Source organism: Schistocerca cancellata, chromosome 9 (assembly GCF_023864275.1).
Source record: "Schistocerca cancellata isolate TAMUIC-IGC-003103 chromosome 9, iqSchCanc2.1, whole genome shotgun sequence".
In the NCBI taxonomy this organism is placed as follows: Eukaryota; Metazoa; Arthropoda; class Insecta; order Orthoptera; family Acrididae; genus Schistocerca; species Schistocerca cancellata.
The window spans coordinates 307,430,752-307,445,650 of NC_064634.1; the positions used below are offsets into that span (position 1 = coordinate 307,430,752).

Below are 14,899 nucleotides of genomic sequence, written 5' to 3' on the forward strand. Positions count from 1 at the left end.
ACTAGTGCGGTTCACTTTCCTGAAGTCGTCCATCTGATTGGCTACAGCTTATTCTACATTATTTTACATTTTAACGTATTTAAATAACCAAAGCTAGATCACTTTCACGTTCTAAATAAAGTAAAAATAATGTCCACTGTTAAATTCTTTTACATAAAACCAATACATTTCCTTCTTAACTTAGAATGTCATGGCTAGTAGCCTTGCACCAATGTGCTTTCTGATAAATAAAGAAAGAACAAAAGTAACTATTACGCACTAAACTTTACAACAAATGCTATATTACCTACTGATTCAATAAGGTGACATACTGTCATCGTTTAGTGTGTTTTGAGTGATGCTTAATTGAAGCTACTGATAATTTAAATTTACTATATATTTTAAACAATCGAAGTAACGAAGTTGATATTTACAACATTTCTCATTTCTTTGCAAAAACAGACATAATGTCTTATGGGATAATAGCAATCAGTGATTTTATAATGTTACTTAAAATCCGTCTTGATTGCAATTTTTTTTGTTTTTTTTTTATTATTATTCATATGACCGGTTTCGGTTCATTCAGAACCATCTTCAGATCTGATATTTCAGTTACAGGAGTAACCCGTCCAAATCCAGCAACTTTCACATGCTACGTCACATGTAGCATGTGAAAGTTGCTGGATTTGGACGGGTTACTCCTGTAACTGAAATATCAGATCTGAAGATGGTTCTGAATGAATCGAAACCGGTCATATGAATAATAAAAAAAATTTTTTTTTTGCAATCAAGACGGATTTTAAGTAACATTTCTCATTTCAATGATGCGCTTCTATATGAAATGTCGATCATTAAGATCGATTAAAGCGTTCAGATTTTAGCTTTCAGGTCTTTGTTACAAAACTTTTGAATTTCACTTCAACAGTGGTTTCATTCCCTGCATTAGTACAGAATTAAATAGTTTTCATAAATGTTTCCCTTTAGGGCCAATCTTAGGTCCAATATATTTAACACTGCTACGTGTCTGGCCACAAACGGCTTCTACGGGGTTTCCCTATGACGTAGTTTCTCGTCTGTCTTACTTGCACACTACAGCGCAATAGAAGCCTGTGAATTTCCCCATCTCGTGGCGAATCTGCGCTCTTTGTGGCACACGGTCGTCGACGACCGGGCTCGTTTCACAATTCCTGAAGACTGACTCTTTCGGACATATAGTTAAATGCGAGCTAAATGTTCGTTAACTCACATATAAAAAGAGCAATACTATTGGTAAGTCTGTAGGAGGCTTACCAGGTGTCTAACTCACTACAGTAATAAAATGCAATAAATTAAGAACACGGTCAAAGTTAGATTGTTAAAAAGGAAATAGGTAAGTGACGCGATTCTGTTACGCTCCTGAGGCGAATTCTGAATAAAAATGTAATTGACATACTTAAGACCAAGCTTTCGGAGTTGACAGAATAATATAAAAATGATTAATCAAATGGGGAAAGAAGCCTAATAAATGAAAACAGACTGTAGGAAGCAATCAGTGCCTTTTGTTGGCGTGATGGCCAAAATGCCACGTAGGCGAGAAGTGGTCAGAGGAACGTAATCGCCAGAGGACTCCTCGTAACCTGCGACATGCCATTCGAAGAAAAGCATTATGAAAGACCGTACGAATCAAGTAGTAGGATTATCTACTTGACAGAGATGTAACTGAAAATATTATCTATCTGAAGATGGGCATGGTAGCCCAAAACCTGTTATGGCACTAAATTAAAACACTGAAAGAGTATTTTTGGTTGGTTGCGTCATTCACCAACTATCATTAACGTCAGCAGTGTTCACGAGAACTGACATGCATTAAATAACAACTCATTATGATTAATTTTGCAGTTTAACGTATTTCTAAGACACTCGTATAATATTTATACCTTATCACGTGAATGTACGTAGTGCAAGAAAAAAAACCATTTGTCTTAAAAGGCATTAAATGGTCTGCCCACTGTTCTGTGTCTCGTGTACTGCTGACGTGAAATTCACACATGGTTTCACTGAACTTAATGACATTTATATCACCCTCAGATTCAAGTTTGCTTAAAGCACTTCTTATAAAAGTTCTTATAAAGTATGGTATGAATCTGGTTTTTCGTTTTTATGTCATATTCACTCTTAAATCATGAAATGCTTCTCCAACCTCTGAAACTGTAACATGCTGTTCTTCTACCTTCAATACTGGTGCATCAAAAGTCCGACAATATTCATGCCAACGATGTACACGTAAAATAATTAAGGTTGGTTGGTTGGTTGGTTTGTGGGATTAAAGGGACCAGACTGCTACGGTCATCGGTCCCAAAATAATTAAGGCTACCCCAAAGCAAATCCAGCTCAGTAATACCAACTTCAGCGCAAGTATTACTGAAGATCTCGAGCTTGAACGCGTCATGAAATAGACAGTGAGAACGCATTTCGTAATACACCGTACCATGGTATGTTAGGTTAGGGAAGTGATATTGAAGTGATAGATACTTGCTAGAAATACAGAAAGCTATTTGTTGAAACCTCATGTCACCGAGAATTTGATTAGATTTCCAAAAACCGGAACACTTAGGTGTCCCGGCAGAAACCGATGGAGACAAGGCTTCTGGCTGGCCGCGGCAGCTGCTCGTTGTCCCACCGGTGGGCACCATAAAAGAATCCATAGAAAGAAGGATTCGTGAAAATAAGATCACTACAAACGAAGGATACCAGATTAGTTCGACACGCAATCCTTCACTAGCGGCAATCCGAGGCGAGCGCGCTCAGCAACACCCAGCAATACAAGACGCATCCCGAATGCCCTTCAGCGCATCCGCTTCGCCCTAGTAGTGCAATCTCACACCCTCCCTGCCCGCCGGCAGTGCAGTATCCGCTCTGTCATCCCGTACCTTTGGTCAGAAGCAGCAGCAGCTGGGTTAGGAAATTGCCATCACATGCGTAGGCTACCGTTAAAACCTCAGCACAAACGGCTACGTGCGGCGTGGAGCCGTGACCGGCAAGCATCAACCTCTGATGAATGGCATCGCATTGCGTTCAACGATGAATACTGGGTCTGCACTACCCCTGATCACCACTGTTGGCGAGAATGACGGTGACTTGGGGTGAGGTCGCTTTCTTCCAAGTTTTTGGAGAGGCAGAACGGTGTTATTCAGGTCACGGCCGGTAGTCGCTTACGGAACTCTGACGGCACAATGGTGCGTCGCGAATATCGTGCGTCCTCATGTCTTACTTCTCTTGCGAAATTATTGTCGTGCCATTTTTCAACAGGATAATGCTGTCCCACACATGGCACGGGTCTTTATAAAATGTCTACATAATGTTGAGGTTTTCCATCATCCAGCAAGACCCCCAGATCCGTCGCCCAGCAAAGCATGTGTGATCATGGCGGACGTCAACTCTGCCCCACTGCCAGTATCCAGGACATCAAGTACCAGTTACAACAGTATGTGGGCAAACGTGCCTCAGAGGAGGTTACAGCTGCTTCATAACACGCTTCTCAACTGAATCATTGCGTGTATTCAGTTCAGAGGGGTGCAACTTCATACTGATAAGTGGGCTCATGTTGCCAAGTTCTTCATAAATTTATTTCAATTAGATAATCACTAAAATAACGTCATAAACCCTATTAACCAGTGAAAATTTATTTCCCTTTCACCTTCCGGCTGCTTCACTTTTTTGCCAGTCAGTATATATCAGATAGCGCTCCAGAATACCTTATTATATTTTTGATAATCTCTTGCATGGCTCGCACAATAAATGACCTCTGGCATACGAAGAAAAATTACAGTTCTTCTAATGGGCGGTTAAGAAGCGTACAACTTTGAACATGGCTGACGTTTGCAGCAACCGTATACACAAATTTGAAAAAAATATGTAAAAAACTGCCAACCGGTTGCATAGAACATCTTGACGATATGTTCTTCATGTAATTACCTTACCTTCTGATGAAGTCACCCTTAGAGGTGACAAAACCTGGTCAAGATATGTACAGGGTGTCCGAAAAGTCTTTCCCTCATTACATAAATTGATAACTCAGGCTAGAAGTAAGATAGAAATATGAAACTGGTGTCTAATTGTTTACAAACTATCAAAGTTTTTTTTTACACATCAGTAAACTTCCAAATGAGCACCCTTGGTAGCACGTAGCACATCTAGGCGATATTCAATTTCCGTCCACACATTAGCCAACATCACTGGACGGATCGATTCAACGATTGTGGTTGTCAGTTGCCGCAGGGTTTCAAGATCTGGTTCAGGTGTTCGGTAGACCTCGTCCATGACATAACCCCATAAAAAGAAGTCTAATGGGATTATGTCAGGAGAGCGTGGAGGCCATACCGTTGGCCCATCACGACCAATCCATCGCCCAGGAAAGGTCATATCGAGATAGGCACGGACGTATGTGCTACGTGCTACCAAAGGTGCTCATGTGGAAGTTTACTGATGTGTGAAAAAAACTTTGAAAGTTTGTAAACAATTAGACACCAGTTTCATATTTGTATCTTAATTCTAGCCTGAGTTATCAATTTATGTAATCAGGGAAAGACTTTTAGGACATCCTGTCGAAAACCTATGCAACTAGTTGGCAGTATTTTGCATATTTTTCAAAAAAAAAAGTTCTTCTGATGTCATCCTTACTGCCTCAGATACGTCACAGAACACCGTCAGTCGCGCGGTGTGGCCGCGCGGTTGAGGCGTCATGTCACGGACTGCGCGGCCCCTCCCGCTCGAGGTTCGAGTCCTCCCTCGGGCATGTGTGTGTGTGTGTGTGTGTGTGTGTGTGTGTGTGTGTGTGTGTTGTTGTTGTTGTTGTTGTTAGCATAAGTTAGTTTAAGTAGTGTAAGTCTAGGGACCGATGACTTAAGCAGTTTGGTCCCTTAGGAATTCACACACATTTGACCATTTTGAACACCGTCAACATCAGAACTATACAGTTGATTTTGTAAAATTCAATTCAAATTGAATTTTCCGATTTATGGTCCTATGGAACTACAGAATGTTGAGCTAAGTTGAACAGGTTATATGGGAAAACAGTCAGCTTTGTTCATCATTACGCAAGTAATACGAACAGTCGTTTCTTGGGAAACAGGAGTATAACGTTGTGTATTGCGTGGATCTGAATCGAATTTGCTTAATCACAGAAGGAACGTAGTTGATTTCCTCTTATTAAGAATAGAGAATGTATTTTGTAAGTGTATTAAAATAATACACCACTGGCCATTAAAATTGCTGCACCACAAAAATGACGAGCTACAGACGCGAAATTTAACCGACAGGAAGAAGATGCTGTGATATGCAAATGATTAGCTTTTCAGAGCATTCATACAAGGCTGGCGCCGGTGGCGACACCTACAACGTGCTGACATGAGGAAAGTTTCCAACCGATTTCTCATACGCAAACAGCAGTTGACCGGCGTTGCCTGGTGAAACGTTGTTGTGATGCCTCGTGTAAGGAGGAGAAATGCGTACCATCACGTTTCCGACTTTGATGTAGGTCGGATTGTAGCCTATCGCGATTGCGGTTTATCGTATCACGACATTGCTGCTCGTGTTAGTCGAGATCCAGTGACTATTAGCAGAATATCTTACTGGTGGGTTCAGGAGGGTAATACGGAGCGCCGTGCTGGATCCCAACGGCCTCGTATCACTAGCAGTCGAGATCACAGGCATCTTATCCGCATGGCTGTAACGGATCGTGCAGCCACGTCTCGATCCCTGTGTCGACAGTTGGGGACGTTTGCAAGACTACAACTATCTGCAGGAACAGTTCAACGACGTTTGCAGCAGCTTGGAGTATCAACTCGGAAACAATTACTGCGGTTACCATTTACGCTGCATCACAGACAGGAGCGCCTGTGATGGTGCACTCAACGACGAACCTGGGTGCACGAATGGCAAAACGTAGTTTTTTCCGATGAATCCAGGTTCTGTTTACAGCATCATGATGGTCGCATCCGTGTTTGGCGACATCGCGGTGAACGCACATTGGAAGCGTGTATTGATCATCGCCACACTGGCGTATCAACCGGCGTGGTGGTATGGGGTACTATTGGTTACACATCTCGGTCACCTCTTGTTCGCATTGACGGCACTTTGAACAGTGGACGTTACATTTCACATGTGTTACGACCCGTGGCTCTGCCCTTCATTCGATCCCTGCGAAACCCTACATTCCAGCAGGAGCACGACCGCATGTTGCAGGTCCTGTACGAGCCTTTCTGGATACAGAAAAAGTTCGACTGCTGCCCTATCCATCACATTCTCCAGACCTCGCACATATTAAAAACGTCTGGTCAATGGTGGCCGAGCAACTGGCTCGTCACAATACGCCAGTCACTACTACTGTGGTATCGTGTTGAAGCTGCATGGGCAGCTGTACCCGTACAGGCCATCCAAGCTCTGTTTGACTCAATGCCCAGGCGTATCAAAGCCGTTATTACGGCCAGAGGTGGTTGTTCTGGGTACTGATTTCTTAGGATTTATGCACCCAAATTGGTTGAAAATGTAATCACATGTCAGTTCTAGTATAATATATTTGTCCAATGAATACCCGTGTATCATCTGCATTTCTTCTTGGTGTAGCAATTTGAATGGCCAGTAGTGTATTACCCGGAGTTTATCATTGATAGTGTGACCTTTTGTTGACATGCCCATTACAGCTCTTAGACTATTTTGGTTTTTACGTATATTATATCGTGACTGTGTGTGTGATTCCTGCATAACAATTAAATGGTTTTTTGCGGTCGAAAGGAAGAAAGATATTAACTATTTCATGCTACTGATTGCATTTAACTCGAGGTTGACCAAAAACTCCCTCTCAACCTACCTGCTAAACATCGTTGGAATGAGAGTTCTGGAAGCTAAAATTTTGTTGGACGAACAACTGCATATCTCTATTATTCTTACAGTGAATGTCAGTCTGACGTTTGCATTTCCTAGAACAACTATTATGCAGCCAATCCATCTTAAATCGTCCCGCACTCAAAAATCTATATATTTTATAGTCTGGACTGTTTCGAGGGGTTTCCTCATAACGTTGAATTCAGGTAATAGAAAGGCCTTCTGTCTACTGAAAGACAGTAACTTCCAGTTGGATTAAGTTTTGGTAGATAGATCGTTATATGTCTTTTCAAGTTGAAAATCTGATTCATTTCTCTGAATTAGCGTAAAAGATCGTTCCAAAGTTCGGCCTGAGTCACTGGAACGACGTACCTAAGCGCTATTTGATGAACTAGGACAGAAAGTGATCTGCTCGTGTTGGAAGGAGTGTTTCTGCTGTCTCGCTCAAACAATAGTGTTAAAATCGAGGAGATATGAGAGACTGTATGCACTGATGAGACAACAGAGCAAACAGTGCGGATGGAAGTCCCAATGCTTGTGCTTAGGTAGCTAACGACAGCTGTCCATGAGATGGTGAAATTTTAAATTAACAGACCGTCATCACAGATGTTCAGTATATAACATATTTACATTTACTTTTATAACAATGGTTCGTATTTTTTTGCCAAATTTTTCACTAAACGACAACTCTGAATACTACTTGTATGGGAAACTGTGTCATAAACAATTATGTAAATAGAAATCTGTTCACGTATTTAAATCGTTCAAACAAGTATAAAATAATTTCTCCTAGCCCCATACAGATTTCTAACCCCTTACAGACACTTCTGAAAAACAGTGATTGTGAAATTTTAATAGCTATGAAAACACTTGGAAGATTTAAAACGAAAGACATGGAGTGCATGCATTAGATTACAATAAGGAGTTGAACTATTCTGGAATAGTTAGTCAATAGTGTAATAGTAATGAGGTGAACTACTTATGTATCAGTTATGTATTGCAAGTGCCCTATGTTTTTTATTCTAAATCTTACGAGTATTTTCAAAGCTATTAAAACTTCACGTTCATAAATTTTCAATACTGTCTATATTGGGTTAGAAATCTATATGGGGCAAGGAGTAAGTATTTTATACATTCTAGTCTGATTTGAAAGCTTGACACATTAAAAATTCATTTTTATTCAAATAATTATTTTCTGAGTCGTACACTTGTGTGTATGAAGTTTTTCAGTCGTTTTGAGACATTTTGATGAGACTGCGACAGAGAAATGGAGTAAAATTCAGGCTTGTTTCTCTTCATCTGACTCTACCAATGTATTGTTTCCTCTTATGCATATCTCGCGAATAGGTTGTAAAGGTAAATATCAGAAATATTTGGGATGACACGGATGCTTACCAGGAACCGTTATTTTAGCAAACCAATAACGACTGGAACAAGGAAACTGAGACTGGCGGTGGTACACAGAGTACCCTCCGTCATGCACCAGACATGAAAGTGAGGCAGTATTCCATTATCACCCAGTTCTGAGCAATATTGAAAGTTTCAAGCGTGTAGCACATTGTGAAGTTAGTTTAAAATTAGCTGCAAAATTGGAACCGAACAGACAGACAGATGAGAAGGTGATATCCCTCTCTTCTACCCGTCTTTCTCTGCTCAGCCATGCCCGCCTGCTCTCATAGGACGAAACCATATTCTAATACTCTACTGGGCATTAAAATTGCTACATCACGAAGATGACGTGCTACAGACGCGAAATTTAACCAACACGAAGAAGATACTGTGACATGCAAATGTTTAGCTTATCAGAGCATTCACACAAGGTTGGCGCCGGTGGCGACATCTACAACGTGCTGACATGAGGAAAGTTTCCAACCGATTTCTCATATACAAACAGCAGTTGACCGGCGTTGCCTGGTGAAACGCTGTTGTGATGCCTCGTGTAAGGAGGAGAAATGCGTACCATCACGTTTCCGACTTTGGTAAAGGTCGGATTGTAGCCCATCGCGATTGCGGTTTATCGTATCGTGACATTGCTCGCGTTGGTCGAGATCCAATGACTGTTAGCATAATATGGAATCCGTGGGTTCAGGAGGTAATACGGAACGCCGTGCTGGATCCCAACGGCCTCGTATCACTAGCAGTCGAGATCACAGGCATCTTATCCGCATGGCTGTAACGGATCGTGCAGTCACGTCTCGATCCCTGAGTCAACACATGGTGACGTTTGCAAGACAACAACCATCTGCACGAACAGTTCGATGACGTTTGCAGCAGCATGGACTATGAGCTCTGAGACCATGGCTGGGGTTACCATTTACGCTGCATCACAGACAGGAGCGCCTGTGACGGTGTACTCAACGACGAACCTGGGTGTGCGAATGGCGAAACGTAATTTTTTCCGATGAATCCAGGTTCTGTTTACAGCATCATGATGGTTGCATCCGTGTTTGGCGACATCGCGGTGAACGCACGTTGGAAGCATGTATTCGTTATCGCCATACTGGCGTATCACCCGGCGTGATGGTATGGGGTGCCATTGGTTACACGTCTCGGTCACCTCTTGTTCGCATTGACGGCACTTTGAACAGTGCACTTTACATTTCAGATGTGTTACGACCCGTGGCTCTACCCTTCATTCGATCCCTGTGAAACCCTACATTTCAGCAGGATAATGCACGACCGCATGTTGCAGGTCCTGTACGGGCCTTTCTGGACACAGAAAATGTTCGACTGCTGCCCTGGCCAACACATTCTCCAGATCTCTCACCAATTGAAAACGTCTGGTCAATGGTGGCCGAGCAACTGGCTCATCACAATAGGCCAGTCACTACTCTTGATGAACTGTGGTATCGTGTTGAAGCTGCATGTGTAGCTGTACCTGTACACGCCATCCGAGCTCTGTTTGACTCAATGCCCAGGCGTACCAAGGCCGTTACTACAGCTAGAGGTGGTTGTTCTGGGTACTGATATCTCAGGATCTATGCATCCAAATTGTGTGAAAATGTAATGACATGTTATTTCTAGTATAATATATTTGCCCAATAAATACCCGCTTATCATCTGCATTTCTCATTGTTGTAGCAATTTTAATGGCTAGTAGTGTACTACCAACACAATAGACAAGTTCACAGTGCATGCGAAATGTCAGGCATAAGAAAACTTTTTCGCCCCTACCGTCACTAATAACCGAACACACTAACAAGAAAGCAAGTTAATACTGCATTTCCATCCAGTTAGGCGCTAACTTTAAAATTTCAAATCTCCAGCTCACCAGGAAGTTAGTTTGAAATCAACAGCATAATTTATACTGAAAATACAGGCAGAAATAAAATGATATCCATCTCCTCTTTCCCCTTCGTAAACTCATCCATGACCCTCCACTCATATACCAACTGGAATGCGTTCTGATACTACCTGCATAGCACGCTGGGCCTGTAGGACAGCCGAGTTGTCAGGCAGCACAATCTTTTTTCGCCCCTATGTCTAACCCTACCACCTGCACCGACAATAAATGAGTTAACGTTGCATTGTTACTCAGTTCCGAACTATGTCTATAATTTCAAGTGTTCAGCACATCGAGAAGTTAGTTTAAATTCAGTCGCAAATTCCATACCTGGTAAAATCTGTGGAGTCGGTGTAAATGTCGATTATCATTGACAAATTTTGTAAGCCTTCGTAGTTATTGCATAAAACATGTCTGTTTGCAGATACCGCGAGAAGCGAAGCTGCGGTCCCGCCTGTTCTGGGACCGCCCGGAGAGCCCTGTGGAGACGGCCGTCTACTGGACGGAGTACGTGCTGAGGCACCGGGGAGCCCCCCACCTGCGCAGTGCGGTCCTCGACCTCAGCTGGTACCAGTACCTCCTGCTGGACGTCGCTGCCCTGCTGCTGTCTGGAGCGCTCCTGGTGCTTATAGTCACTGTCGTGGCTGTTAGGACACTCTACAGGCTAACCACAACAAAGACGTCTTCAGAACATGAACAAAAGAGAAAGAAGACCACGAAAAAAGAATGAAGAAGATATGGGAAGCTAGCTGCGCTGTCAATGAAAGATTTGAAACTGTACTGAACTGATTGACAGTGCAACAGCATCACGTTCACCACGGATTGCCTTACAAAGGATAATTAGTGCTTCCCCGGATCGCATCGATTTTTGTCCTGTCCTACCCGACAAGTTGTATTACATTCTGAGCGATATTCTGCAGCTACAGGGCTGATATCTCTACTTACTAGTCATTCCCAAGAATGGTGCCTATTACCAAATGCGAAGCAATGAACTTTTCCAGGCAATGGGACGTTTAACAGCTTCATTCTAGAATGAGATTTACACTCTGCAGCGGAATGTGCGCTGATATGAAACTTCCTGGCAGATTAAAACTGTGTGCTGGACCGAGGCTCGAACTCGGGACCTTTGCCTTTCGCGGGCAAGTGCTCTACCATCTGAGCTACCCAAGCACGACTCACGCCCTGTCCTCACAACTTTACTTCTGCCAGTACCTCGTCTCCTACCTTCCAAACCTCACAGAAGTTCTCCCGCGAATCTTGCAGTTCTGCAAGATCGCAGGAGAGCTTCTGTAAAATGTTCAAATGTGGGTAAAATCTTATGGGACTTAACCGCTAAGGTCATCAGTCCCTAAGCTTACACACTACTGAACCTAAATTATCCTAAGGACAAACACACACACCCATGCCCGAGGGAGGCCTCGAACCTCCGCCGGGATCAGCTGCACAGTCCATGACTGCAGTTTCTGTAAAGTTTGGAAGGTAGGAGACGAGGTACTGGCAGAAGTAAAGTTGTGAGGACGGGGCGCGACTCGTGCTTGAGTAGCTCAGATGGTAGAGCATTTGCCCGCGAAAGGCAAAGGTCCCGAGTTCGAGTCTCGGTCCAGCACACAGTTTTAATCTGCCAGGAAGTTTGAGCTTCATCGTCTCATTAACTATAGGATGAATAAGCAACAGAATCACGCTTATTAAGGTGAATCCAGCATAAATATAGAGGTAGCAACGTTTCACTGTGGAATACATAGTGTGTCATAAATCATAGTAGTTAAGATAAGTGGTCATGCCAAAATACCAGATGTAAGGCTTTGGGGTTTCCATTGATATTTGAGTCTTATCCTTTCAGTCAAATTGGTATCTCCTTCTACCATTGCTCCAGTCCCAGTGTGGTTAATTAGAGAGTGCCAGATTCTTATTTGGAGGTCTTAGTGGAAAGTGCAGCACTCGACCTCGGTACCAGGTACGTCCTCTTTGACGTCGCTGTCCTGCTCTTGCCTGGAGCACTCTTAGTGATTATAATAGCTTTAGTGGCTGTTAGGGCACTCTACAGGTTAATCACCGCAAAGATTTCTCCGTCACATGAACAGGCAAAAAGAAAATCACGGCAAAGGAGTGAAGGAGATATGAGAAGGCAGCTGCACGGTCCCTGAAGGTTCCAAAACTGTACGTTAGTGAAAGACAACGTGACACCCTTCCCTTCCCCATGGACTGCCTTGCAAAAGATCATTGCTGCTTCCTCTAGTCACGAAAGTTTTCCGGCGCTAATCTCTGATGGATATTCTGCAGCGACAATGTTGGTATTTCTACATTCTAGACCTTCACCAGAAAGGTGTTAGAAATGGATGGGAAGCAATGAAAGCCTCAAGCCACTGATGTATTAATCAGCGAATTTCGTTAACTGTTAGAACAATAAGACACAAAGCCCTGTGAAACTGGTCCTAAATGTATTCGATGCTTCTGATAAGTCACGAAGAAAAAGATTAGTTTTACGGTATTACCAATAACTAATTTCAACAGAAATTAAAACGACAGTGCATTCATATCAAAATAAATACTGTAGATCTGAGACATACAACATTAAATGCGGAGGGCCAGCCGAGGTGGCCGAGCGGTTATAGGCGCTACAGCCTGATACCGCGCGACCACTACGGTCGCAGGTTCGAATCCTGCATCGGGCATGGATGTGTGTGTTGTCCTTAGGTTAGTTAGGTTTAATTAGTTCTAAGTTCTAGGGGACTGATGACCGCAGAAGTTAAGTCCCATAGTGCTCAGAGCCATTTGAACCGTTTTTAAATGCGGAGGCTGCAACAAACAATGTGTGGAACAAACGGGTCACGAATTTAACATAAGATTCTAAGAACGTATCTTACGGGCAGCATGTGCTAAGTCTACTTTTCGTTTACACGTCCTGTCCTCAATATCTATCATTTCGTGAATGATGTTGAGGAAACTTTACATGCAGCTCCAAAAAGTGTGCTACTGAATACCCTACAAGAGAAATCTGCAGTGATCCCAAGAATGACAAACAAACTGACTTCTGAGAAAAAGGTTTTTACGATTTATTTTCTGATCTACTTTGAAATTAATATTTTCTGTTTTGAGCCGATACCAAAACTACTATTTTGCTCCTTGTCCATCCCCTTTGCCCTCGTATCTATAGCTACTTGACTATCATAGAGTTAAGTTTTGTAAGTAGGTCGTACATACACATTTTGTAACATTTTTATGAGGTTGTTCATGTCACCCTGATGATTGGAATATAGAAGACATTAATACAACACATCAAAATGGCTGCGTCACAGAGTCGTAGTGGAAGCTTGTGGCACACAGCGGTCTGAGGATCTCATATCAGCGGAGCAGATGAATACATATCAGATGCGTGGTCGCTGAAAAATTAATTCGTGGGTGTCGACGATAAGCAACAGCTAGTCATCTCCATGAAAATTACATTGTTAATTCAAGACATTTTCAGTCAGCTATCGCCAACGCACATCACATTGCAGATTGGCTTTCATTCTTGTTAAGACCAGCAAAGGAAAGATGTTTAGTTGACTCTACTGCTGATTACTTTGCCGTGGTAACCACAACACAACATTTTATACATATGTGCCTCAGTTTACGTTATACACGCCACTCAAACAACAGCTATCGATATCCGTGGAAACCATGGCGGCTGGCCGGTGTGGCCGAGCGGTTCTAGGCGCTACATTCTGGTACCGCGCGACCGCTACGGTCGCAGGTTCGAATCCTGCCTCGGGCATGGATGTGTGTGATGTCCTTAGGTTAGTTAGGTTCAAGTAGTTCTAAGTTCTAGGGGACTGATGACCTCGGAAGTTAAGTCCCATAGTGCTCAGAGCCATTTGAACCATTTGAAACCATGGCGTTTATTCTCAACACAGCTAAAATTACTTTCTTACGCCACTTTAGACTGACGTCATCAGGACGACTACTAGACAACATTCTGGGTACCTGTAGTTCAACATTTCCTGACATTCGTTAATACGGTAATGAATGTGTGTGATTAACGCTGAGAGGTCGTGTAATAACATTCAGCAGATCAAAAGCTATTGAAATATATTACGCTACCTGACATATATTTCCAGTCTATGGGCATTATTGATAATATCCTTACCAGCCTCTAAAACCCTTTATTGTAGTACTCATGTAGCCTCTGGGTTTCTTTGTGTACGTTGTTCGTTGTTGTGTTTAAAATATGCTCAAAACGAGAAGAAAGATCACATTAGTTAGTGTACGAACCATTGGCAGCACTATGAGATGTTAAGAAAGATAATACAGAAGCAGGAAAACTAAGAGTGTTTCTTAAGAGTTGTAGCTCACTAAATGTAGGAAACAGTATGCTATAGCTTATAAAAAATTAATTCTTGAAGAAGAAATATCAGGAAGGATGTTCAATGAATTCACAGAAAAGTGGTGCAGGCACTGAAGGAACATTGGAACCATCAATGTGGTGTTTCGAGGAGTTGAACTTCATCTGGACAAGAATGTGGTCAGCTCTGTCACTGTAACGAATTCGTTAAAAGAGTACGAAGATCACTTACTCGCGTAAATATTTTTTCAGTGGATTTATCATACCCACGTAAAACGCACTTTAGTTAATAACAACACATGTCAAGCTATAAAATACTCTAGGTTAGCAAACTCCATGCAAGCAATATTAACAATCTTTGTCTTGCCAAGATACTTTATCCTTTTTGTTAAAAGTTATTACGTAATGGATCTCTAATTAGGTCAGTGAAAACAACGAAACTCAGAATGCGGGAA

General features: G+C 42.4%; 1 protein-coding gene across 1 annotated transcript in view; it reads left to right on the plus strand.

The window, feature by feature from the left end:
* The window catches only part of LOC126101377 (UDP-glycosyltransferase UGT5-like), a 112,121-nt gene that overhangs the window by 34,734 nt on the left and 62,488 nt on the right, over positions 1 to 14,899 (plus strand). Inside the window, exon 3 of the mRNA XM_049912044.1 lies at positions 10,548 to 10,745. Within this exon, the coding sequence (XP_049768001.1) occupies positions 10,548 to 10,745 (198 nt within the window). The remainder of the gene's footprint in view (positions 1 to 10,547; positions 10,746 to 14,899) is intronic.